The sequence below is a fragment of the Anser brachyrhynchus genome (genome assembly GCF_964034855.1).
Source record: "Anser brachyrhynchus genome assembly, chromosome: 18".
NCBI classification, from domain to species: domain Eukaryota; kingdom Metazoa; phylum Chordata; class Aves; order Anseriformes; family Anatidae; genus Anser; species Anser brachyrhynchus.
In genome coordinates, this window is record NC_137711.1 from 437,056 (window position 1) to 461,230 (window position 24,175).

At 55.3% G+C, this 24,175-nt stretch overlaps 3 protein-coding genes across 7 annotated transcripts in view; 1 reads left to right on the forward strand and 2 right to left on the reverse strand.

Annotated features, from left to right (window-relative positions):
- Positions 1-1,807: 1,807 nt before the first annotated feature.
- Positions 1,808-4,173, reverse strand: SOCS3 (suppressor of cytokine signaling 3). The gene is made up of 2 exons (XM_080560971.1): positions 3,972-4,173; positions 1,808-3,712 (listed from the first exon to the last, which is right to left on the reverse strand). Exon 2 carries the CDS (start codon positions 3,643-3,645, stop codon positions 3,016-3,018), a length of 630 nt encoding a protein of 209 aa, XP_080417097.1. The 5' UTR covers positions 3,646-3,712; positions 3,972-4,173; the 3' UTR covers positions 1,808-3,015.
- Positions 4,174-4,221: 48 nt separating this feature from the next.
- PGS1 (phosphatidylglycerophosphate synthase 1) lies at positions 4,222-24,118 on the forward strand. Of its 4 annotated transcripts, none has more exons than XM_080560945.1 (10): positions 4,222-4,259; positions 9,818-10,007; positions 11,431-11,508; positions 12,521-12,620; positions 13,286-13,475; positions 13,834-14,012; positions 14,421-14,954; positions 19,143-19,291; positions 21,693-21,835; positions 22,486-24,118. In XM_080560945.1, exons 1-9 carry the CDS (start codon positions 4,237-4,239, stop codon positions 21,810-21,812), a joined length of 1,563 nt encoding a protein of 520 aa, XP_080417071.1. In that variant the 5' UTR covers positions 4,222-4,236; the 3' UTR covers positions 21,813-21,835; positions 22,486-24,118. The 4 variants fall into 4 exon arrangements, with proteins under 4 accessions (XP_080417071.1, XP_080417069.1, XP_080417070.1 ...); XM_080560943.1 differs by lacking the exon at positions 4,222-4,259 and adding an exon at positions 5,757-5,946 and having other exon boundaries at positions 22,410-24,118; XM_080560944.1 differs by lacking the exon at positions 4,222-4,259 and adding an exon at positions 5,758-5,946 and having other exon boundaries at positions 22,575-24,118.
- The window catches only part of DNAH17 (dynein axonemal heavy chain 17), a 37,561-nt gene continuing 35,667 nt past the window's right edge, over positions 22,282-24,175 (reverse strand). For both annotated transcript variants that reach the window (XM_080560936.1, XM_080560937.1), the window contains 2 exons: positions 23,451-23,676; positions 22,282-22,667 (listed from right to left, as the gene is read on the reverse strand). In XM_080560936.1, coding sequence (XP_080417062.1) covers positions 22,420-22,667; positions 23,451-23,676 — 474 coding nt within the window. In that variant the 3' untranslated portion in view covers positions 22,282-22,419. The remainder of the gene's footprint in view (positions 22,668-23,450; positions 23,677-24,175) is intronic.

The following is a 24,175-nucleotide window of genomic DNA, read 5'->3' on the forward strand; positions in this document are numbered from 1 at the left end:
CGGAGCTGTTCCCACAGGGATGCGGGGGCTGGCGGGTCCTGGTGGGCGGCTTCCCCGCTCTGCCCCACGGCAGGGCGCAGCCAGCCCCTCCCCAGGAGCCTGGGGGTGCTGAGCTCCCCCGGGGACCCCGGCTCCCCCCTCTGCCGTGCCCGTCTCCAGACCATGCAAGGTGGCTGCCCTCCACCTGGAGGGGCCGGGGCTCGGTGAGCGGGGCCGCCCGGTCCTGCTGGCACATCGGGTAAAATATCTTCCAGGTAAAGCTGCACCGTCTGCTGTCACGGAGCCCTGCCGTTACACCCCCAGCCCCGAGGAAGGCAGAGGGGGAGGCGCAGCGGTTCCTGGGAGCGGCGATGCTCCTGGTCCCTCCCCAGAGGGGCTGCAGGAGTGATGTTCTCCCGTGGGGCAGCTCCCCCAGGGGCAGCTCTCCTCCGGGGCAGCTCTCCCCTGCAGCCCTGCTCCCACCCCGGTCCTGCCGTGGGCTGGGAGCCCGGTGCTGCCAGGGGGCTGGGGCAGGGAGTGGCGGGGGGAGCCCTGACGTCGGGATGTGTCTCAGCAGGGCCTGGCGGGCGGCCACCCGCGCGCATGGACATTCCTCGCATAGCTCTGGCGGGTGCCCGGGCAGGCTGCGAGGCACTTCCTGGCAGCCCACGAGCCGTGGCCCCACAGAACAGCACCAAAATAGTCACTGGGACCGTGCCGTGCCCACAGCCTTAGGCGGGTGCATTCGCCATCCCTCCGCTCCAGGGCGATTCCTAAGGGAAGCCTTCTCCCAGCGGCTGGGGGTTCCCCCGGCGGGAGCGCGGGGCACAATGCCCAGCACCGTGCACGTGGCCCCAGGGCTGGGTGCGGGCTGGGGGTGCTGAGGGGGCGTGCTGGCGACGGAGGGGGCTGCGGGGCACCTTGGCACAGCCTGCTCTGTGCTGCCTGGCAGGTGGGCTGGCACCCCTGGCAGTGCCCCTCTCCTGCCAGGCATCCAGGCACGGAACCCAGGCTCCCTCCCAGAGCTGGAGTTTACTCCCTCAACTGTTTCATGCACCCAAGGGCCGGCACCTCCCAGGGTTCCCGGGGGAATTCCTCCTCTTGCCCTGGGCACCTGCCCTGGGACAGGCTGGGGGCTGACGGGTTGGGGTCTGGCCCTTCCCTGTGGCACCCGGGCTGGTGGCTCGGGGATGGAGCCAGCGTCCTGTACCGCGGGACAAGCAGGACCCTGACCCCGCTTAACCCTTTCTCACTTGAGCCCTCCTCACTCGTAGAAGCGCCACGACCCTTGGTGCTGTGTGCTTTCCAGCCCTGTGCCTCCCGGTGCTTCGCTCTCAGAGCTCTTTGCCCTTCGCACGCCCCGGGCTGGGGGAGGCTCGCTGGCAGGGTGGGCTCGCTGCAGCGCGCAGCGTCGCACCACAGGTTGGATGACTTCATGCCACGGTCTGCCTCCGTGCTATCAGCACCTCTGTGCCCAGGGTGAAGGACCGTGCCCCACGTCCCAGGGGACCCCTCGCAGCCGCGCCAGTTGTGTCCGTAGCCGGCCCTGTCCCCGCAGCGCCTCGCAGCCCCGGCCCAGCCAGCGGAGCAGCGTGGTGGGCTCAGACATACCTGAGCGATGGAGCAGTGCTTACGCACGCCGGGCGGTGAGTCACCGCGGCAGGAATCACCCCAGCGCCCAGCGTGGCTCCAGGAAGCCGGTGCTTACGTGGTGTAAACACAATCCCGGCGTCGCAGCGAGGGCAGCGGCCGGGAGGGACGTGCGTCACGCCGCGGGGCTGGGGTGGCCTTGGGGAGTGCAGGGGAGGAAACAGACCAGATTTGGGGGTTTCATTAAAAAATAGTGCTCTTTATTATAAATTATGGAAACATTTCCTTTCTGAATATAAATATAAATATGTGCAAAGTTTCATCTGAGTTTTGTTTTGGTTGAATTTTCAAGCATGGTTTTGCTCAGCCCTCGAGGCTGGAGGTGAAGATGGAATCTTTATAAAAGACAGTGATTCACGTAGACCTGTAAACATCTCTTCGGTAAAAAAAAAAAAAAGAAAAAAGGCCAGAAAAAAAACCACAACTGCTTCTCCAGGCAGACGCAGAGGAACGCTCACGGGACAGCACTCTCAGGGCATCCTCCTGCCGCGTTCCCGCAGGCATCGGTGCCCCGTGGAGCAGCACGGCCAGGGCCCCGGCCGGGATGGAGAGCTGGGGTCCGTGGGGAGAGGCCGGGCAGGTGGGGTGCAACACTCGGGAGTAACGGCCCGGTGCCAGCTCCCTGTCCCTTCGGCGCTCCTTGCAGATGCGAGCACGCGGGACTCAGTCGTCAGGATGGGCTGTTTCCCCTCCGGCTTCACGACGTGTTACCGGGACCACTATCACTCAGCGTCGCCAAACAATGTGCAGTAACCCAGACCACGGGACAAGAAGAATATTAAGGCTTAGTCCCTTGGAAAATGGCAACGAGGGCAAAAAGGCAGCGACCTCCAAGTCTGGGGCCTGGTGTGAAAGGAGCTTCCACCCACAAGGAGGCAGCAAGAGGTAAAGTACGGGCAAAAACCACTTTCCCCTTAAAACCGAGGAAAAGTGTCAGGCACCAGCTGGACTCCAGTGCTTCTCATTCTCTCCTGGCGGGAGGGCTGTCGCCAGACCCCTCCGGCGCGGTCCCGCCAGGGTGGCCAGGAGGCGGCTGCTGGGGCGCAGCCCCCCCGTGCCGCGCAGTGGGTGCCGTCCCTGGGCTGCCCGCGCCCCGGGGCTCTGCCGACCCGGCTCCCCCCGTGCCGGGGCGCACTGTAACATCCACAGTCCGACCAGAGCAGTCTCCTTCCCCCGGACGGGGGGTGTCGCGCTTCCTCAGGGTGTCCCCCCCAACATGACGGGCACGAGCCACAGCCCCGGGTCCGCCACGGCTCTCCCCCGGTCCCCTCCTCTCCTTCCCAGAGGGAGAGGCTTCTCGTGCCCCGCAAGTTCCTGCTTCTGCGGGGTGTTGTGCCTGTCCCCTGCTCTTGTGCTTGTAGCGTGTGACCTCCCTCCGCGGGCCCCTTAGAGGGGGGCATCGTACTGGTCCAGGAACTCCTTGATGGGAGCCGGCAGCTGAGTCATCTTCTCGTAGGAGTCCAGGTGCCCGTTGACGGTCTTGCGGCAGAGGTGCTGCAGAGTGGAGACGCTGGAGGAGAGCGGGCGGCTGAGCACCAGCGGGATCTTCTCGCCGCCCGAGTAGATGTAGTAGGTGCGCTTGGGGTGCAGGCCCCCCCCCGGCTGCTCGGGGACGGCGCAGGGAGCGGGCGGCATGTAGTGATGGACCAGCTTGAGCACGCAGTCGAAGCGGGGCACGGGCTGGCTGCTGCGGGGGTCGCTCTGCAGGGAGAAGCTGCCGCCCTCGCACTGGATGCGCAGGTTCTTGGTGCCCGACTCCGTCTTGACGCTGAGGGTGAAGAAGTGCCGCTGGTCCGAGCTGTCCCTGATGAGGAAGGTGCCGGCCGGCTCGGCGCTCAGCAGCAGGTTGGCCTCGCCGCCCGTCACCGTGCTCCAGTAGAAGCCGCTCTCCTGCAGCTTGCGCACGGTGTTCACCACGAGCTGGTACTCGCTCTTGGAGCTGAACGTCTTGAGGCGCAGGCTGGTGTCGAGGGGGCGGCTCATCCCGGCGGTGGGGAACTTGCTGTGGGTGACCATGGCGCAGGGAGCCAGCTTTGCGCGCTCGGGGTGCTGCTGCCGGGAGCAGCGGCTGCTACACCATCACCTGCGGCGGACACGGCCGTGAGCGACCGGCGGACCCTGCCCGGGGGCACCCCCGGCCCCGCCGCCCCGGGGCACGGCGCCCGCTCCCCTCCGCCCCGCGGGGCTGCGCCGCCATCCCCGGCCGTCCCTCCCGGGGGGCACCCCCGGCCGTCCCCCCGCAGCCGCGGGGCGCTCCGCTCCCCCCGGTGCCCCCGGTCCCCCCGGTCCCCCCGCCTCCCCCCGGTCCCGTCCCGTCCGGTCCCGTCCCGGCGGCGCCGTACCTGGGGCGCGGGTGCCGGTCTCGGCGGCGGCCGGGGCGCGGGGCTCGGTGCGCGGCGGCGGGCGGCGGCGGAGCTGCCGGGGCCGCCCGGGGAGGCCTCTTATAGCGGGCGGAGAGCCCGCCCTCGGGTTCCTGGAACTGCGCGGCTTCTTGTAACGCTCCCCGGCGCCCTCCCCGCGCCCCGCCCGGCTCGGCCCGGCTCGGCTCGCCGCCAGGCACCGCCGGCCCATTCCGGGCAGCGCGGCCGCCCCCTCCCGCTCCCATTCATGCTCTTTCCTTCTAAGAAGAGGTGAGTCCCCGGCCAGCCCGGGGGCCGCGGCCCCCTGCCCGCTCCGCCTTCCCCGCCCCGGGGCGCACGGCAGCGGCCGGGGGGCGGCACGGCACGGGGGGGGGCCGCACCCCCGGGCTGCTCCGGGGCGCGGGGACCCCGAGGGCCGCTGCGGGACCCCCCGACACCCCGACGGCCCCCGGGACCTGCCCCCGGGACCTGCCCCCGGTGGGCGGCGGCGGGGTGCCCGGCCCGGCCGCCCAGCGCCCGGTGCCCCGCGGCCTCCCGGGGGGCGCGAGCCCCTTGGGCAGGGGGCCGCGGCGGCCCGGCGGATCGGGTGTCTGCGCCTCGCCGAGGTTATTTCAAGCACCACATTCCAGGCTGCTGCTGGCCTCGCTTGCACTTCCCAGCAGACCTGCAGGGAAGAAAACCACCCTCGCTTTGCACGCTTGGGAACAACCGGGTGACCCCCCCCGGTTGGGGCCCGGGGGCTCCGAGGGGCCGCCCAGCTCGCCTGGCCCGCAGCCCCCCTCCCGCCCCTGCTGCCAGCGCTGCCCGGCACCCCCGGGGCTCCGGGCGGCCGCGGCGCCTGTCTGCGGAGCCGGCCGCGGCCTGCGGGGAGCCGCGGCGAGGCCGAGCGGCCAGGGCCCTTGTCCCCCCTGGCCGGGAGCCCCGGGGCCGGTCCCCGGGGGTGTCCTCGTCAACTCGGCCCGCCTCGGGCCTGGCGGGCGGCGGTGCCGGCGCCCCGGGGGAGGACAGCGCCCGGGCCGGCGGGGGACCACGAGCACGGCGGAGAGCAGGGACCGAGCCCCCTCCCGCCCGGCCCCCCGAGGCAGGCTTCCCGTTTTCGTTTGGGTATTGTCAGTTTGGACCCCGAAAACAAAACAGGCTTTGTCCGTGGGTTTTATTTTAAATAGTTTAATTTGCCCTGGAGGAGCCGCTGCCGCTGCCAGTCAGGAATAAACAGCAGAGGAGCAGTTCTGGGAAGTGAGGCTGCGGTGAACCAGCTGGGCTGAAATGCAAACGAGCTCTGGAGCCCTGCCTGGGGCGGGCGCGGTGAAACACGAGGCGGGGAGGGGCGGGGAGGCTCCGATCCGGCCCGAGCCCCGCGGCGGCGCCTCCCCGGTGTGGGACGGGGCGGGGGCGGCCCCGAGCCCCCTGCCCGGCCGTGGGGGGCTCTCCCGGGGCCCCTCCTCGCCCGGCCGGGCCCGGGGCAGCCGCGGGGCGAGGGGGGCGGTGGCGAGAGGAGACGCTCCCCGCGCAGCCCCGGGCCCGGGGGGCCCTGCCGGGACTGGGGGGGGGGCAGCCACAAGGCCCCGTGCGCCGCGGGGGGGAACCGGGCACGGCTCTGGGGCGTGCGGCCGCTGCCCGTAGGGACCACGCAGCCTGGGGGCTACGGGGCCGGGGCTGAGGGGGGAGAACGGGGGGTACGGGGCGGGGGGGCGGTTCCGGGCCGCCCGCTGAGCCCCGGGGCTGGGGGCAACCGGCGCGGCGCGGGCGCCCCGGAAGCGGAAGCGCGTCCCGGGCGCGTCGCCATGGCAGCGGGCGGAAGCGGAAGGCGCGCGGGGCTGATGGCGGCGGCGGCGGGGGGCGCGGCGCTGTGGCGGCGGCTGTCGGCCTGGCTGCCGCGGGGCCGCCTGGGGCTGGCCGCGCTGCTCGGCCGCCTCTCCGACCGCCTGTCCCGCGGCCGCGACCGCCGCGCCCGCAGGTAAGGAGCCCGGCCCGCGGGGGGGCGGTTCCCGTTACCGTCGCTCCGGGCCGCGCCCGGGCCCGATCGCGGCTGCTGGGCCGCGAAGCCCCGCGCGTCTGTGCGTGACGCGACCGCCCGGCCCCGGCCGCAGCCGTGAGCGGCCCCCCCGGAGTCGACCTCCCCCGGCCTCCCCGTGCCTCCCGGGCACCGAACGGGGCTTGGGGGGAGCCCCGGGCGCGGGGGAGGCCCCGCCCCGCCCTGCCCTGCCCGCTGCCGGCCCTCCGCGTGCCGTGCCGGGGGAGCGTCCGGCCGCGGGCAGCGGCTGCTCCCGGTCCCGCCGCCGCCGCGCTCCCCCCGCAGCCCCGCGCCGTGTTCCTGGCGGCGCCCTGGGCCGCGCTGTCGGTGCCCTCGGGAGCGGGGCGGCAACGAGGAAATTCGCGGTAAAACCAAGCCGTTAACGCGCAGAGGTGGCCGCGTTTCTGCGGAACCGCGTCCTGGGCTCAGAACTGATCAAACAGAAGGCTTTGAAGGCGCCCTAAATAAAGGGGGGTCTTTGGCGTCCTTGGGCATCGCTCTTACTGCTCGTGGTGAGAGAGCAGCGCCAGGGCTCTGTCGTGTTCCGGTGGGGGCAGCCCGGTACAACCCTCGCCGTGAGTTACACGTGTTTTTGTGAGGGGGGCACCTCTGGTGTCACGGCACACCTTTACTCCTTTTTCCTGCGGGGAGCAGACGTGCGGCGGTCACGCTCGCTGTTGTCCCAGAGCTCTGTGTTTGCCCAACGTCTGCTGCTTCCCCTGGGTAAGCCAGGGAGGTAGTTTTCAAACTTCTCTTTTGGTTTCATCGGTGTTTCTTAGCGTGCAAATTACTGAACTGAGCCCTGGAAAGACGCGGCTGAATTCAAAGGCGAACGCTGTGTGGATCCCCCTGCAGTGACTTAGTGTGGGTGAAAGGACAGCGCCGGATCCTGCAGTTTCACTTCACCTCCGGTTCTGCAGATAAGGTTTTACAGAGAATAAGAGTGTTTCGGCTCCATCATGAGTTTGTACCAAAACCACAGCTTTTAAAAATAGAACATGCAAAAAAAATCCCGCATTTATATTTAGGGTCAGCTTCTTATGTAGAAAAGATCTGAGGTGGTTCCTTTTAGTTCTGTTTTCTCTTTCCGGTTAACGCGATGATGTGGAATCCGCGGGAAGGGTTTCCCCCCCGCCGCCGGTTTCTGTTTCTCTGAAAGCTTTCTTTGTTGAAGTATGGAATTTTGATGATTTCTTCATAATGTTACACGGTTTCTATTGTCGGGTACTGCTGAAGGATTGTGTTATACTTAGGTAGGTGCTCGAGCTTTTTGCAGTCACTCGTGGGTAGAAGCTGCAGCTTTGGCGAACGGTTGCTGCGCCGTTGTTGCTGCTGGCTGGAGCGAAATACTGATTTCCGTGATAACTGGAAGAGTCTCGGGCGTGCAACAGTAAATAAGTTCAAACAGCTCTGTCCTGCGTTAAAAGCTCAAACAGAGTGGATATCTCGAAAGCACAGAGGGAGTTTGGTGAGTGGGTATCAGTACCCGCACAGAATTAATCTGCCGGCTGTAAGCAGGTGGTGCCGGTGAGGCACATCGGTGTTGCTCCTTCAGCAGCGCTGGGGAGGGCGATCCCGAGGAGCCCACGAGCCGAGCGTTGGCCTGGTGGAGCGGGGGCGTGGGTGAGCCTGCAGTTCTCGCAGCCCTGGCCAGGAAAGGGCTTGGAGTCCTGGTTTAGGAAGGTCGGTTCTCGGCCGCCACAGCACCTCCTGCGAGTGCAGTTGGCCAGCTTTGGCCAGTGGAGCAATAAGGAAAATAGCTGTTTCTTCTTGCTGATTAATTATTGTCATACAATGCCATAAGAAATTGCTACCGTTACCTCAGTGGGAATAATTGTAGAGAACATAATTTGTAGTCTGCAGGGCGAGGCTGAAATCCTGAGCTTGTTACTGCTCTGTGAGCTGTGTGCTTTATTGTTTTTATGGAGAACGTGTGGGGATGCTAATCTGAATCCAGGTAGCTCGGGCGTCCTGGCTGCGTTCGCCACGATAAAGTGCTGGTGGGTCCCTGGGCCCGTACGTGGCCGGCGCCTTGAGACACGGGCTGAGCGAGGTCCCGGTCAAGTTCTGTAAAAATGGACTTGTGTGGGCTTAAAAAACAGCATTTCTTGTATTCCTTTTCTGCTTTGAAAAAAGAGCTTTTTTTTTCCTCCGTCTCCTACGGGATGTTTCTGTTGTTAACAGCTGAACTTCGTAATCTGTAAAACTTACGGGTGTCCAGTCTGAGCCTGGTCCCCGTGATCTGTTGAAAGACACCATCCCAGGAATTCTTGCACAGACTGACTCAGACTTTTGTTGCAATGAATAGTCAGTGACAAACTAGTGGATTTTCCAGGAAACACAACTGCAAAGTGTCTGGCTTCTGCGTAAGGGTACTCGGAAACCTTGTGAAGATCCAGTGTTTTATCATGAAGCAGTTGGGTGAAATCATCTTCCTGGAATCTGTGGTCATTTGGGCTTTGGATTATGGTAAAACCTAAAAGTTCCTCCTAACGAATTCTGGTAAAGCTCGTTATCGAGTTTCTCCTTGGTTTGTGGTGATGGCAGAATGCGCCGGGGTGGGCCGCAGGCTGGTGGTTGCCTCCTGGCCCCGCGGGACCTGGCGTTCCTCCGGGACGAGGCGGCCGCCCCCGTGCTGGCCTGATTGAAGCCGGACTCTTGCAAGGAGGTTTTGCAGTCCCAGATACTTTCTGTCGGGTTTGGGGAGGCAGTTCGGTCACTTGCTCTTCGATTCCTGGACCTCATGGGAGTTGTTGCTGCTAATTGTGCTGAAATGTGGTTTTGTCATGTGGACAGGCTCCTACCAGGGGTTGTTGTATGACTTGATGATCTTGCATGCACACTAAGCCTCCAGAGAAGAAAAAACACCATTTCCTTCTTACCGTCCCCCTAAGCAGGACTCTTAGCAGTAAGTTGGTTTCTTCAAGTGACTTCAAGAAGAAATTTCAGGACAAACTTCATTGCTTTGAAGAACGAGCTTCCTGCTGGCGCCCTGACCTCCCTGTTACTTTGAAGTCTGTGGAAGAAGCGGTGACCTTCCTTTAGTGCCGGGGCAGAGTGCAGGCGGCACAGCTGAGGCTCGCTACCCTGTGCTTCTCCGCCGTGCTTCTCAGCGCGCACCCCGGGACCCCTTGCCTTGTAGCCCTTGAGATGCTGCCCTGTGAGCCATGTTCTGGTGCTGTGGCTTCGCTGCTTTTGCTAGGACGGCATTCAGGCATTGATCACTTTGCATGTTCCGGATCTTTTTTTGGACAAGTTTGAGGGCTTGAGGCTTGTTTGTTTGTTTCATTAAGGAACTTTTAGAGGAGTGTGATCTGTTTTAAAACATCTTTACTTGAAACAGAAACAAGTAATCCTTAGCCCAGCTGAGAGCTAAGCTAGAAATAGAAGTGACTGTTGACCGTGGCAAAACTGCTGCGTGTGTGATTGCGGGATAGCTGCTGGCCACGGCAGCACCGCCAGACTGCTGATCTGTGGGTGCCCGGAAGAGCTGGCAGCTCAGCCTCGTCGGCTTCTAGCCCCTGCCCTCTCCTGTTCCCCCGTTCTGGTGAAGAAGCTGTTTCCCCCTACCTCCCCGGCCAGTTAGGGGCAGGAGCCGATGATGTTAAGATCTGGTCTGTCACCTTTAGCGTATGTTTTCTATCCTAGATTTCGTTTTGATGAATCTACTGCAAGTATGGGAAGGGCACTGTTGCTCTTGTGAACCCTTCTGATGCCTTGGCCCTGCTTGTGGCTCTTCCTTTACCTCCTTGGAGGCTGTTTGTGGGAAGCAAAGGCTCTGTCACACAGAATTCCTCCCCCTCTCTTTCCACAGATCGTCATGGCTTCTCCTAGCCCCGCTGCTCACCCCTCCTGTCCCTGTGGTCACCGCCCCGCCGTGTTCCCTGTGTCCGGAAGGAGCGCACAGGTTCCAGTGGATCCGGAACCTGGTGCCAGAGTTTGGGATCTCCAGCTCTCACGTCAAGGTGCTTTCGTCCCCGGCTGAATTCTATGAACTCTTGAAGGTCAGTTGCGGGTTCCGAGCATGATCGGTTTTTGGGAACTGCAGTGGTTACGGGCAGTCACAGGCAAGTTGGTGGGAAGGAGCACCTGCAGGTCGGTAATGCAGCCTTCTGCTTGGAACACGACTGTTGTCAACATGAGATCAGCTCGGCCAGGCTTTGTCTAGCTGAGTCTTGAAAACCATCGAGGGCAGAGATTCCACCCCTCAGTAACCAGTCCCAGTGCTGGGCCGTCTTAGTCATTTAAATTTTTTTTTTTGGTGTCCAACCTGAACTTCCCAAAGCACTGTTTGTGGCTGCTATGTAGATATAAAAATATTTATATGACTATAACTACAAAGAAAAATTTGCCTCGGTTGTCTTTGTAACCGCTCTTCAAGTCGTTGTAAGCTGCTGTTAGGTGACTCCTCGCCTTCTCTTTGCAACACCAAACAAGCACAGCTCCCTCAGTCCCTCCCAAAGGTCTCTGCTCAGTACCGTGTGAGTCCTGTAACGCTGCGTCTCGCAGGTAAGTAGCAGGACCGAGGGGAGAATTCCCGCTCAATTGCTGGAGTCTTTTCACAGCGTGTATTTAAAGCAAGTTCAAGTAATTCTGAAACATGGTTTAGGTGGCCACAGTAAGCTGTTGGAGGGCAAGGCTTGGGTGGGCCCTGAAGGCAGCACGAGAGTCAGCAGCAGCTTCTACCCTGTGCAGCATCAGCAGTGAGCAGAAGTGGAAAGAGGAGAGCTCCGTTAGCAAAGGTCTCCTTTCACCCCCAGGTGGAACAAGCGAGTGCTCGGCACAGGGCCTGGATGCGGGTGGTTGGGCAGGCTGGGGCACCGCTCACTGCCCGCTAAAGCATCGTCGCTTAGGAGTCTGTGGATCTTCAGGAAGGCATTAACTTGTTCAGAAGCAAAACTTTGGAAACTTTAGGATCGGGGAATAACGCAACAAACAACTTGAGGTTGGGAAAGCCCTCTGGAGGTCTAATCCCTCCCACAGAACAGGAACAGCTTTGAATTTAGGTCCAGCTAGGTTCTGGCTAGTTCACAGGGCGGGATGCGGAGAACTAAAGCAGTTGCAGAATGAAAACTGGGATTGCCAGTGTGATAGTGATACATTCCAAAGCTTGCGGCTGGGGCTGTGTAACTGCTCTTGTGTTTAATAGTTTTAAGTGCAGGAATGCGTTCCTCAGCTTTCCAAAAGGCATTTCAGTTTTTGGATGCAGCAGTGATGCTGATCTTGCTCTGGAAAGACCCGCGTGTTTTACGTCTTTGCTGTCAGTGTGTTGTTATTTCCGTGGTTACAAGACAAGGCAGACAATGTCATGATTTGGCAAAGTGCTTCTCCTCAGGGGGACTACAGCTGTACCGTGGTTTAAATGATTAGCTCCTAGTGATCAGAGCGATCGAGGATGAACCTGAATTTATTTTCTGCTCCTCTCAGGTGCAGATAAAAACAGCCAAGCAGCGAGTGGTGATGGCTTCACTCTACCTGGGAACAGGGCTCCTCGAACAGGAGCTGGTGAGTGTGGAAATGGATTGGGAAGGGGTGGAAGTGAATGCAGAAAGAAAATGCCTAGCCTTGCAAAAACATTTACATACATTTTCTCCTCTCCTTGAGAGCTTTCTCAGGGTTCCTGGCTGTATTTGTGTCCTTGTGCTCGGGATGGAGAAGGGAGGTGTATGCAGTTTGTTCTAAGCCTAGTGCAGAGCCATGTAACCAGTGAATGTTTTCACGGGGTAATGAGCCTGGATATTTCAGACTGCTAGAGGTTACTGGCATGGTGTTCAAAGGGTATTTGAAGAACTGTGGGATCATGGGTGATTTTTTTTTCCTTGCCATTTTTCTTGACCATGATTAAAGTTGTATACGTGTAGCGTTGTGTTTTATCCTGCAAGTGCAGAATACTGATGCGTTGCTAGCTCTTTGCATTTAAGACAGAGGTCAGTTTTGCTTCGTGTTGTTTACCTTTTCTGTTTCCTGTCCTTCCCTCTAGAAACAAAAGCATTCCCTAAGTCCTTTAGGGAGAAGCCTGACCTTGGCCAAATTCTTACATTTGAAATCAGATTCTGTAGCAGGGTAAAGGTGGACGGAGTCCTGAACAGCGTTTTGTGCCTGGCTTTGTCTGGGCTTGCACACAGGGTTTGAATTTGCATGTGACAAACAGCCTCGTGGTTAAGGAATAAAACTGCCTCTGTATCGTTTGTGAACTCCTACCAAGGTTTTCCTTTGGTAACACAAATCTGCAGTTTGGGAATGACGTTGGAACTTTTTCTGCTAAAATTAATTGCTGTTCAGAGGCCTGAATGTATGCATGTGGAATTGACGCCCTTTCCTATGTTGCTCTAGGCTGATAGAGTAGGTTGCCAGTCTGACAGATGCAAAGTCTAAACTAGCAGTGTTTTGCATGACTAGGAAAGACTTAGAGTAGGGGATGGAAACTTTCGTGACCACTGACCTCCTGGTTTCTGAACACTTTCCTTATAAAGCTTCGTTTGCTTTCTGTAATGAGTAGTGCGATCTCTCTCTGCAGGTGGATTGCTTAGAAGAAACACTGGAGAAATCATTGCAAGCAAAAGAATCACCAGACCTCAGAGTTTCCATTCTTCTTGACTACACCAGGGGGTCTCGAGGTAGGTATTATGATACTCTGCTTTCTTCAAAGGCTTGTTTTGTAGCTGGGCCGGACGTGCTGTCATTTTTAAGAGAGAGGCTGCCTTGGCTGATTGGACCTGCAGGCTTAGATCACGTGCATTTCAAAACCTGTCCTCTTGTGTACCAGTAACTACATATTCCCAGAAAATCTTCAAGATGAGCAGCTTTTTTTAAGAAAATAGGTGCCAGAAAATCACTGGGCCAGACTGTGCTCTGTGCAACTTGTTCTTTCTTGCTCGTTCAGTTCACGTGTCAGTACGTTTGCCCTTATCTATCATGCTCTTTTTTATTTTCATTTTTAAAGGATAGTGGGGGAATTGTTGGAAGTAGCAGTACGCTTAACCTTTTGTGGTGACTCCTTGTAGCATGTGTTATTAGTGTTGGGTGTGGGACAGTGTCAGTCCTGCCCAGTAATCGTTGGCAAGGCCCATTCCTCAACAAACATACGGTTCTGGATATTGATTTTGATATTGACATAAGTGTCAAAGAAAGTGATTTAAAAAAAATAAAAGAAAAAGAAAAAGTTCACCTGCAGATGAGAGGTGCTCATTCTGTAAGCAGCTCCTAGCTGAGGAGTTGTGCCATGTCATGATGTATTCCCTGCATGGTGCGACCCCGTGTGTGTAACTCCCGTGTCTCCCAGGCAGGAAGAACTCTCGAACAATGCTAATTCCGTTGCTGCAGCGATTCCCCGAACGAGTCCGTGTTTCCCTCTTCCACACCCCAAACCTGCGTGGACTTCTCAGGCTCCTGATTCCGGAGCGTTTTAATGAGACCATTGGACTGCAGCACATCAAGGTCTATCTCTTTGACGATAATGTGATCCTGAGCGGGTGAGTCCTTTCCTCTCCAGGCCTTTCTATGATTCATTTAGCTGAGGTTTTGATGCAAGGTATGCATACCACCAGTATTGTCTGAACTTCATTATTTGCATCTGTTTTTTCTGTAATGATCATAGCAATGCTCTTCTGATACGGAAGAGCAACCATAGGTCTGTCACGTGAAATTCTCATAAGAAAGACAGCCTTTCTCAAAAACAAAACAAAACAATCTTCAAGATTCAAAAGGAAATGGCCAGTTTGTGCTTTAGTCTTGTTACATGTGGGGTGTGATCTGCAACTTAAGCTGGGGCATTCAGGATCACATGCATATGCTCTGTTCTGGAACTCAGCTCTCCTTTTTCTCTCCTAGTGCAAACCTGAGTGATTTGTACTTCACCAATCGTCAGGACCGCTATGTTCTCCTGCAGGACTCTCCTGAGATTGCAGACTTCTTCACGGAGCTAGTGGACGCAATTGGAGATGTGTCTCTGCAGTTACAGCAGGATGATACAGTCCAGATGATGGAGGGGATGGTACACCCCTACCAAGGTAGGAGGGAGTCTTCCTGTCTGGTTGGATGATAAGATCCAGAGGAGAGGAGTGACAGCCAGTATTTTATTTAAGGAGGATGTGAACTCTATCTATTTGTGAAGTGTTGAGTGTCTGAGCACTGTTTACGGACTGTGGGGCATCCCATTTCTGTGCCATGCATTATCTAAAACAAGGTTGCTGGAGTTGCACCTGAATCTATCAGGGTGTTTGTAGCACAGTTCCTAGCTGTCTTTAAAACGCCAGTTTCTCAGACATAGAGAAGAAAGTTGTTTGGTTTTTGTGTCAAAAAACTCCTTTTTGTTCTGATATTGATGTCCTGTCATTAGCTTTTCCTGCTACATAATAGGTGGTGCATAGCTCTGAACTATTAGGTCTTAAATGCGATCTGTCCTGGGTTTGCTGCAGGAGACAAGGTGGCTTACTGTGAGATAGCAAATCGAAGAGTCATGGAAGTGATCAACTCTGCCAGGACACGACAAGAACTCCTTCACGCAAAGACTTTCCACAGCAGCCAGCAAAGCAACTCCGCGTTATCCCAGCAAGGCTCTCAAGCGTCTGGGGGTCTGAAACCAGAACCAGACACCTGGATTTATCCCTTAATCCAAATGAAACCTTTTGGGATTCAAATAGACGAGATGGTCACAGAGACGCTGCTGACAGAGGCTGAACGGGACGCCAGGATATACCTCACCACTGGCTACTTCAACCTGACGCAAGCTTACATGGACCTCATTCTGGGCACTAGGGCAGAGTATCGGATTCTTCTGGCCTCACCAGAGGTGAACGGCTTTTTTGGTGCCAAAGGGGTGGCAGGCGCCATCCCTGCTGCCTATGTTTACATAGAACACCAGTTTTACAGTGAGGTCTGCTACCTTCACCAAGAGGAGAGGGTCCAGCTGCAGGAGTACTCTAGGGCTGGGTGGACTTTCCATGCCAAAGGTAAGATGCCCGTTTCCCAAGGGGACTCATTCAGAAAGCATGTGAGCCTTCCCATATACTTGGAGCGTGCGACTAGCGAGGGGATGGCTGGGCGCTGAGTCTAGATTTAACCTCCAGATTACTCATCCAAGGCTCGCACACTTTGCTTGCACAAACCTGAGTGTTTGGATCACTCAGGAGACAACTATGCAAAGTCACGTCTTGCCTCTGGATTTCCAGTTTAAATATAGTCCCAGGGGCTGTACAACAGCTGTCCTCACGGCAACGGTAAGATACTGTCTTGATGCACAACGTGACGTGAAACAAAAGGACGCATCTCTATGGGTATTTATGGTCGCAGAAGCAGTTGTGATTCAGTTTCTTGTATCCCTCTTGACGGTTTGAGCAAAAAGAGGCGCTGACTGTGTCAGGGACCCCAGTGCCATGGGAGTGCGCTGGCGGTGGCTCCCCAGTGGTCCTGGATGCCGGGTTCTCGTGGCAGCAGGTCTTCGTGGGGATGACCCGGGTGTGAAGGGATTTGTACCAGCTCCCGCTTACAGCACGTGGGAAAGCGCAGTGTAGTGAGTAAGTGTGCTCCTGTGCCTTCTGAGAGCTGGGGGCAGCTGGAGGGGAAGTAACTGAGAAACAAATGCAGTTAACTTAACAAATGCAGTTAACTTAAAAATAAAAAAAATCTGCCATCATAGTCTTCTGTGGAGGACTCCACTTTCTTTCTTGCTTGATAGAAAGGGCATAACTTTCGCAAGCCCAGCACCACCTTGACCAGAGCATGAATATTTTCCCTTGACTGGTTGTTGCTGGCTCTCTCTAAATTTTCCTTTCAGAAAATCCAGACGCTGACCCTCCTCTTCTACTGTGACACTGCAGTAAACACACAGTAGTAGATTTTACTAATGCAAATAGTTTGGGAAGCCTGCTGAAGCAGGGATATCTTTTTAAGAAGTCTGGCGCGTGTGACTTTGCCAGTGTCTAGCTTCTTATGGTCGTCCCGTTCCGAGGCGCGCCAGTGCCGCACCTCACAGAATGACTCGGAGTCGCGGTTGAGCGCGGCCCTCAGCTGAGACATCCGTGCCGCGTGCCTTTGTTACCCTGATCTTCGGCAGGCAGAGCTCCGCTGCCGTGTGTCACTTCCTGCGGTGGCTCACGGTCCCGCAGGACAGCTGGGTTCCTGTAAGCGGTACCAATCTGGCACTCGTTAACATGCGCGTTTCCACAGCCGGCGGCGTGCTGAGGGGCGTTCTCATTGTTTGCAGCCTGCGCCTGATGGGAACGGTGGCAGGATGCGTCCCCGGAGCCAGCGCAGGCCTGTTCCAGGGGCCATGGCCAGCAGTTCATCTGGGTTTGTTTGTTTAAGGAGATTAGCTGCTAACGATTGTGGGAATGCCTCTATCTGCCCTGCTTCCTGCAGCGCTGTTCGGAAGAAGGTTCAGAGGTGGCAGGGAGAGAAAGCTGCTGATTCGGCCTTCTCTTGTCTAAAGAAAATAAACGAGTGTTACTGGGCTGCCTATATATAGAAACTACAGATCTTCCCGACGAGTGCTGTGCCTCGACAGCAGCGACACCGGCACCTCGGGTGCCCTAAAACCCCTATCGCAGGCCGGGGGCTCCGCTGAGGAGGTGCCTGCCCGGCTGGGAAGTCGTGTGTGATCTGCCTTCCAGGAAGCACGTGCTCAAGGGTTCTGTGGTTTGCAGGTTCCTCCTCTTGCCGGGCACTGCTGGCTCCGAGTGGGACTTTGTGGTTTGGCATAGATTGAGCACGGGCTGCTTCTCCAGGCTACCGGCGTGCACCACCTGCCTGGCAGCCAGCCCCTGCTTGGCCGGGCTGTGCCCCGGCGGGGGGAGCGACGCGAGGCTCGGGGGCTTGGCAGGAGGGGCAGGCTCGGGTGCTGCCGCCTCGCGCCTGTTCCCGCTGTGGAGCGCGGGAAGGGGCAGCTGGGAGCTCCCTGCTCTGGCCCGCTCTGCCCTTCGGCCCGCGCTCGATTCCGTTTCCTTCTGCAGGAGTCGTGCAGCGTGTGAAAGAGGACGGGGCAGAGGGGGAAAAGGGGCGAACCTGGGGACAGAGGGGAGGCACCTGGAGCTTGGTGGCTGGCGGAGAGTACGGCTGCCGCGGCACAGGGTGCCTGTTGCTGCCGCCCCCTCGGGCTGAGGCGAGGGCCACCCTTCAGCCAGCCCCCTGTGGGAGGAACATGTAGCTGATGCGCACCAAATGCGGTCCTGCTGCGCCTGGTGTTCTGCAAACCCTTCCAGCGCCTCCCGGAGCCTTTTGTATCCCCAGGCGCAGCTTCCTGCACCGCGCGCTCCTGTGGGGTTGTGACTGTCCTGAGCTCTGTTGGGTGCCAGTGCAGCTCCAGCAGCCCAGCCCAGAGCGCCGCGTGGCTGCCGCGCGCGTGTGGGTAGGAAATGCAAACCTTGGCAGGGGGAGAAGCTTTCCTGGGTGTGATGCCATGAAACGGGCCCGCAGAAGCGTGGAGCCGCCGGTCTCCAGCAGCGCTTCTGGGTGCGGTGCTGCAGGTGAGGCAGGCCTGCCCCTTGGGATTCAGGTCCCTTCCACAAAAGCACCAGGTGACAGAGTGCAGGGCAGGTGGCTGTTTGCTCCGAGATAAACCTGCATTGCTGCTATTGAGCGGCGGCTGGGAAACAGCTCTTCCTCTTTCTGGAAAGGTGAGTCACTGTTTGGGCAGATCCTGCCAGGTGGCCATAAAGCTAGAGACACAGGAAAGGCTTTAGGGCTGCCGCAGGGCCGCTTAGGAAGAGCGCGGCAGCGTGCTGCTCGTGGCTGCTGGCCCAGCACGCCTCTGGCCGGCCGTGAGGAGCCTGCTGCTGCTGCCGGGCTCGGGCACCGGGCGGCCGCTGCGGCCGCTGCCTTTGGTGGCAGAGACGGCCAAAAACCTGTGCCGTCTGGTGGCCCCGGCCTCCTCGCCTGGTGGGCTCTGCGTCCCGCCGTGGCCGGGGGGTGGCCGGGGGATGCGGCGGCGGCTCAGGGCCGTGAGGCGCAACTGAAAGCGGCCGCGGAGCTGCCGAGTGCGTGACGTGGGGGCGGGGAGGAGGTTACAGGAACCAGCGGTGAATCGGCAGCTTCTTACTCAAGGCATTCTTGGAACTGCTCTGGGGTTGAGTTAGGAAACCTGCTTCTATTTTAAGGACTAGGTGGTTTTTTGGCTACGGTTTCTTTGTTGTAGTCCTTGTGTGACTTGCAGTAGGGATAGGGCATCTGTCAGGGACCTGCCGGGGGCTTTGCCGGGCGCCCGTGCGCGCCAGGGGAGAGCAAATGCTCCCTGCGTCTGTTTGTGGGCAGAGGGGGGCTGCGGAGCTGGCCCTTGGCAGCAGCTCTGGCTCCCCCGTGGCACCCCCAGCTGCTCTTTGCCGCCACGCTCAGCTCTGTGCTTGACACACTGTCCCGGGTTGTCTTGTGCTTGTGCTCGCCTTTGTGCTGGTAAAGCTGTGTGTAAGCTGCAGGGGTGGGTGGACCTGGGAGTCTTCATCCTGGCAAGAACCGAAATTCGTCTTCTGGTTGCTCCTCAGGAAGTGAGTGGGTGTAATAATTTGCACTTCTCTTACTAGTGTTTATTTCATGCGAATTCACCTGTCAGCGAGGGGAGGTGCCTCTTCACACCGCTGTCTTGTGAGGTCTCGGGAAAGGGGTTACTCACCGTGCACCCGCGCTGCTTCCAGTCCTGAACTGACTGCCTCAGTGCCGGCGTGTCTGCGTGGCGCTCCGGCGCGTGATGCTGGCTTTCCTTTCCCTGCTGCAGAGAACTGACAAATCGTTTGCCTTACTTCAGTGTTTCGGAGATGTCATGGTGCAAAACGACCTCTGACTTAATGACGGTGACTCATTCTGAATTATTTTTGGGCCCCCCTTGCAGTGCACTTATGTTCTTAAGAAAGGGTCCCTGGGGTGGCACCGAGGGTGCCGCAGCCCCCTGTAAAGGGCACGCGAGGCTGGGCAATGCGAGCCGTGCAGGTGCCCCCAGGGTTCGCACTAAGCTCTACAAGAGCCAGCTCTGCACACTTGACCGGCTACAAGGAAGCGTGTTTTTGACAACTCGCTTCGTGTCGTGGTCATTTATAGTTACTGTAAATCTAACATCTTTAATTCATTTCTTCTAAGTGAAGCAATTGTTTGAGGCTACCCCAGTCATTTCCTTTGTCTGCCACGCTTCCTTTCCTCTCCTGTTTTTCCTGCAGGCCTCTGGCTGTACCTGGCAGGAAGCAACCTTCCCTGCCTAACGCTGATTGGCTCTCCGAATTTTGGGTATCGATCGGTTCATCGTGATTTGGAAGCTCAGGTTGCGATAGTGACAGAAAATAAAGCTTTGCAGCAGCAACTCCATCAGGTAGGTGGCTGTTCAGGGGGAGGTAACGTGCATGCTGTGCTCCTTGGTCACAGAGGGAATGCTGATGACGCAGTCGCAATAAAAACCTACAGCCACAATCATTCAAACCCTTCTTGAGCATAGGAAGTCTCAAGGAGCTGTCAGTTAAGTGACTATTGATGAGATGCCTGCTACAAGTGCCTGTTTCTGGGAAATGGAGGCCGTAAATGGGCAAGAACATGTGTCCCCAGTGAACTCGACTATCAGAGCGCTCAGGCGCTGGATGCTGAGACACGGCATTCGGGGAGGATCACGCAGCACGTTCTTGGGCCTTATCCCCCGATATTTGGGCATTGCCAAGGTAGCACCGTGCTCTGGGGTGGTGAGGTCAGGCCCTCTCAACCACCAGTCTCATGCCTGTGGAGGACTTTGCTTCTCAGGCATTCGGGAAATCCTTTGTAGGAACATAAATGCCAAGCAGTTAGCTTTTGGTGGCTGCCCACAGGCTATGGAGGTGAACAAGGGCAGGGGATCTTGGTGTAGTTTCTGCAGTAAGAGCGTTTCTGGGCTGGTTGTGCTGCCCCCGAAGTTATGTGCTGCAGCTCCCCATGTTGACACAAGCATTTTTCAGTGGTTTAACGTTCCGTGTCCCAGGTTTTTCTGTTTTCGTTAGGCAGCTTAGACTGTTAAGCACTCTTCTCTAAACACTGTCAGTCTTGACTCCGAATCTTCAGCTGGAGCTGACATTGTCCCACGCAATTCCTCACGTAGTACTCTGCTACAAAGCATATTGGCTTTTGTTGCCTTTGTGTGTGACTTAAGGATCTGAAAAATGTATTGTAATAAGCTGAGTCTTGGCATAAGAAGGCACAGTTGTCTTCAAGATCAATGGGAATTGCCCTATTGCATCAGGGCTCTTCCACAGAATGAGTCAGAGTATATCTAATCAAAAACAATTCTATTACTGGAAGAGTTGCCTGAATATTTCAATTCATATCTTGCCTCTACTTGTTTCTAATGGAAGGAGAGAATCAATGAAAATATGACAAAGGAATTTTTCTCAAACAGTGCTGCAGTGATCTAATTTAAAGGGCTTTAAATGATTCCCGTTTGCTGGAAGCTGATTTTGAGATTGGCTGTCTGTTTACTGCTCTGTGACCATTGTTTAGAAGACTTAATTTTATGCCAAGGTGATAAAGCCTCTAATGGAGTGTTGTGTTTCTTTCTCTGTGCAAATTATAACTCTATTCAGCACCCTAGCTGAAGTGACATTTCAGCTATACGAACAAACTGAATACTAAGCTTTTCCAGTGGCTGGTTTTCAAGGAATCCTGACATGTAAAAAAGTGTGTTCTGGGCTTTTCTATTTGATTTCTTTTTTGAGCATTTAAGCTTTCAGTCTTCTTAATAATAACCTTCTAAATAATAACTGAGCTTTTAATATTGCAGCTGATGTGCACTAGCTGCTTCTGAATACTTAACTTGTATGTGCCATGAAATCACTTTGGCTATGTAGCATTCAGTTCCAAATCTCACTAAGGATTTTTAAAATGGGGAAAAATTGAGTGGTCTGGGTATCTCACTGAATGAACTGCTCCTTTCCAATGCTTAGTTCCTGCTTCTGTGTTCCACTCTGAATTTTTACAGCACAGTGTTCCTTCTGTTGTTTGTGACAGTTTAACTAGTCAAAAAAAAAAAAAGATTAAGAACAGATTTACAGGAGCTGGTCTGCTCTTGTTTGCCTGCAAATCTAGAAACCTAACTACCTTTGATAAGAAAACCACTTCTACCTTTGATCAAGCAGCTGCTTTCACGTGCAACTCGAGCATGTATCATCATCATGATGGTTCATTTCCTTCTTCAGCAGTATTGTGTACACACTGAAGAAGCCTAAGTGTTTCTGGTAATTTAGTTGAAATCATGACTGCATATTCATTTGAAAACACAGAGCTTGAGCCGTGTCTAGAAAGAGCTGCGTAAGCCAGTCTCTTGAGATTATGATAGAGTTTCCTTTTCTGGCAATTACGGCAAGGGATTTAGGATTCTTCTGAAACTGAAGGTTAGCTCTCTTGTAACTGTAGGGCACAAAAAGGCAAAGTGTTCTCCCTTTGCTCTTGGTAGAGTTTAAATTGCTAATTCTCGATGGTCAGTTACTTGGCTCGATGATAGTCATCAAAAGGTGGAGTAACGTGGCAGACGGGTTTGAAGGACAGATCCTGTGCTAACTCCTTGGTGGTTTGGTTGCTCTGTGAGTTGTACTGCATGGAATGAGACTCCTGTGTTCAGGCTTGTGGGAGAAATGATGCATCCTTTTGGCAGGATCCACGGCCAGTTTTACCTGAGAACTGCCTTTTCTTAAAGGTCATTATATTAAAATTGAACGCTTAGAATTTACTGGGATGATGTTTCTTTCCCTGTACAGGAGCAAGAGCAGCTTTACCTCTGCTCAGGCGTAGTCTCATCATCAACGTTTGAGCAGCCAAATCGGTATGTGAAGCTGTGGGTGAAGCTAATAACTCCTCTGATCAAGAATTTCTTTTGAAAGAAGAAAAGTTGCTGCTTTGGGTGAGTTTTCTGCCGTTCTTATGGGGAATTTATATGATACTGACTGTGGTTTATTAGTGCAGTAGACTTTTACATGTGGAAGAAATGGATGATGGAAATACACAGATGTGGAAAAAAAAAATCATGTGTCTCTTTTCTCCTGAGTTACTCATCACTTTGACTAGAATCACCTACTAATATTGCTGGAAGCTTTGTGCAGCTGTATTTTAGAACCAGTCGTTCAGATGTTTAACGGGATGGAAGGTGATGTTTAATGGGTGATCAAACAAATAGCTGTGAAGAGAGAGCTCTGAGAAGGAAAGGAGTCTAGGTGGTTGCAAGCCATTGTTCCATTTGGCTTGCTTCAGTGCCCTGGCTCTCAAGCAGCACTTCATCAAAAACCACCAACTGAAAACCGGTATCTGTCATAAGAAACTCTACGGCTTGTAAGAGTAGTCTCCACATGATTTTTAGTCTCCAGCACTATTTTTATTGATACTTTGCTTAAAATAGTATTGGTACGATCAAATTCATAGTTACACAGGTTTGTTAGTATTATTTTTTGGCAAGTAAAAGCATCTGCTTTTTTCCGTAGGCATTCAGTTTTAGATCTGCAAGAGCAGAGCAACAGCAGCAAGGATCCACTTGGCAGCTTTTTCTTTTGTCTTTAGGTTAAAGGTCCAGACATAGGTGGGACCTCGCATCCGTGTCTTATAGACAGGACATTCATAGACGTTCTTGGTGTCCATGCGGTCCACAGGGATGGCTCTGATGAAGATGACTGGCATCATCGGCGTCAACTCCTTCAGCCGAGCATCTGCGATAACCCCAGACGGGATGTCCCATCGAGCGCCTGCAATATTACAAAATTGTTGTGGTACCAGCTACTCAAAGGCCTTTTCACTTAGAGGTGGCTGCTTTCGTAACTGTTAATGGGTGGGAAGGAATTTTTCTAGCAGCACAGTTCAGGGATAAAGTGTGCAGGTTGGGTAACTGCGGCTTAGTAGTCGTTAGGGCTAACGTTATCATCTCGCTGTGACTCATGAATGCGTTTTGCCTTGCTGTGTGTGGGATGTCTAAATAAGTCGTGCCCCCACTCATCCCTTCAGCACAGGTTTGCATGGAAGGTGCATAGCTGCAGGTAGAACGTGGCCATGGTGGGGAACTACAATAAGCTGTCCGGTGTGCTCTGTGCCCTTGTTCCAGTTGACCCTTTTGGTGCTCAGCTAATACTACCATCTCATTCCCTCTCATTTTTTTAACAGTATTTTAGGTTCTGAGTTTCCTGATTTGTCTTATTCACACATTATATAGCAGGGTAATATATTTGTTCACTAGAAACGTGTAGCTTCAAACAACCCAGTCCTCAGGTTCATACTACGCAGTCTGCATTTCCAGAAAAAAAATTCTGGTTTGTGAAACTCTGCTCGTAAACTGGATGGGTGCTGCCCTCAGCTGGCGTGTCTGACACTAGCACGGATAAAGGCTCCGCTGCTTGGAGCTTTTGCAAAAGCTGTACAAATAAAAATTTAGTAAGTTATAGAATATTAACACCTGCTCTGTTTGCAGTAATTTTTTAGGCTGACCTGGGATTTCTCTGTGCCTGAAACATCTCATAAAGGATGCAGTCTTTTACCTTCCATGAATAATCCATGTACATAGGAGCCTTCTCTGGGTGGAGCTGTCATATCCTCACGGTTTTTCTTGGTCACTTCCACTGAAAGGCACATCTTGTCCAGTGGCCATTCATTTTTTCTGGCCATGGACTGCATGATAGCAGTGAGGAAAGACTGGGGATTGAAGAATCCTGCCAGCCACACTGTCGCAGGCAGCACAAAGTCCGTTGTCCAGACTTCTAGTTCCTGGAAAATAAAACAGCAAAGTCCTTTAGAGTGAAGCGTGGCCTTTGGACAGTGGAGTACTGCTTTGATGTAACAAAGATGTGCCTAACGCACAAGCTTCAGGTAATGGGTGGACTAGGATGGAGTGGTCTTCGATGAGTAAATAGCATATTGCACTGCAGCAATTAAACTTCAGCTGTTAATTTGGGTTGCAGTAGATACTGCTGCTATTTCTTTTTAACAAAGCCACGCTTTAAATACATGGTTTTATTAAACATTTTTTTCTTCTGGGACTTAAAAAGTTACTATTGGGATATTTAATGTTCTTTTAAAGCAGCGATATATGCTAATGGTGGGTCTTTTCAAACTTCTGCTCTCGTTCTTGGGGTAACAGTCCATTTCAGATACTTTAAACTGCTTAAATTAATATTGAAAAATAAAACAGTTAACCACTGCGTATGCTGATGGAAGTGATTCCTGGTCTTCTGTGGTATCTGCTTGTTCCACAAGATTTAACATT

Coding starts and splice junctions, on each gene's coding strand:
- PGS1 (XM_080560943.1), top strand. CDS start 5,774: ATGGCAGCGGGCGGAAGCGGAAGGCGCGCGGGGCTGATGGCGGCGGCG. Junction 10,008..11,430: donor AATTCTATGAACTCTTGAAG/GTCAGTTGCGGG, acceptor TGCTCCTCTCAG/GTGCAGATAAAAACAGCCAA. Junction 13,476..13,833: donor GATAATGTGATCCTGAGCGG/GTGAGTCCTTTC, acceptor TTTCTCTCCTAG/TGCAAACCTGAGTGATTTGT.
- SOCS3 (XM_080560971.1), bottom strand. CDS start 3,645: ATGGTCACCCACAGCAAGTTCCCCACCGCCGGGATGAGCCGCCCCCTC.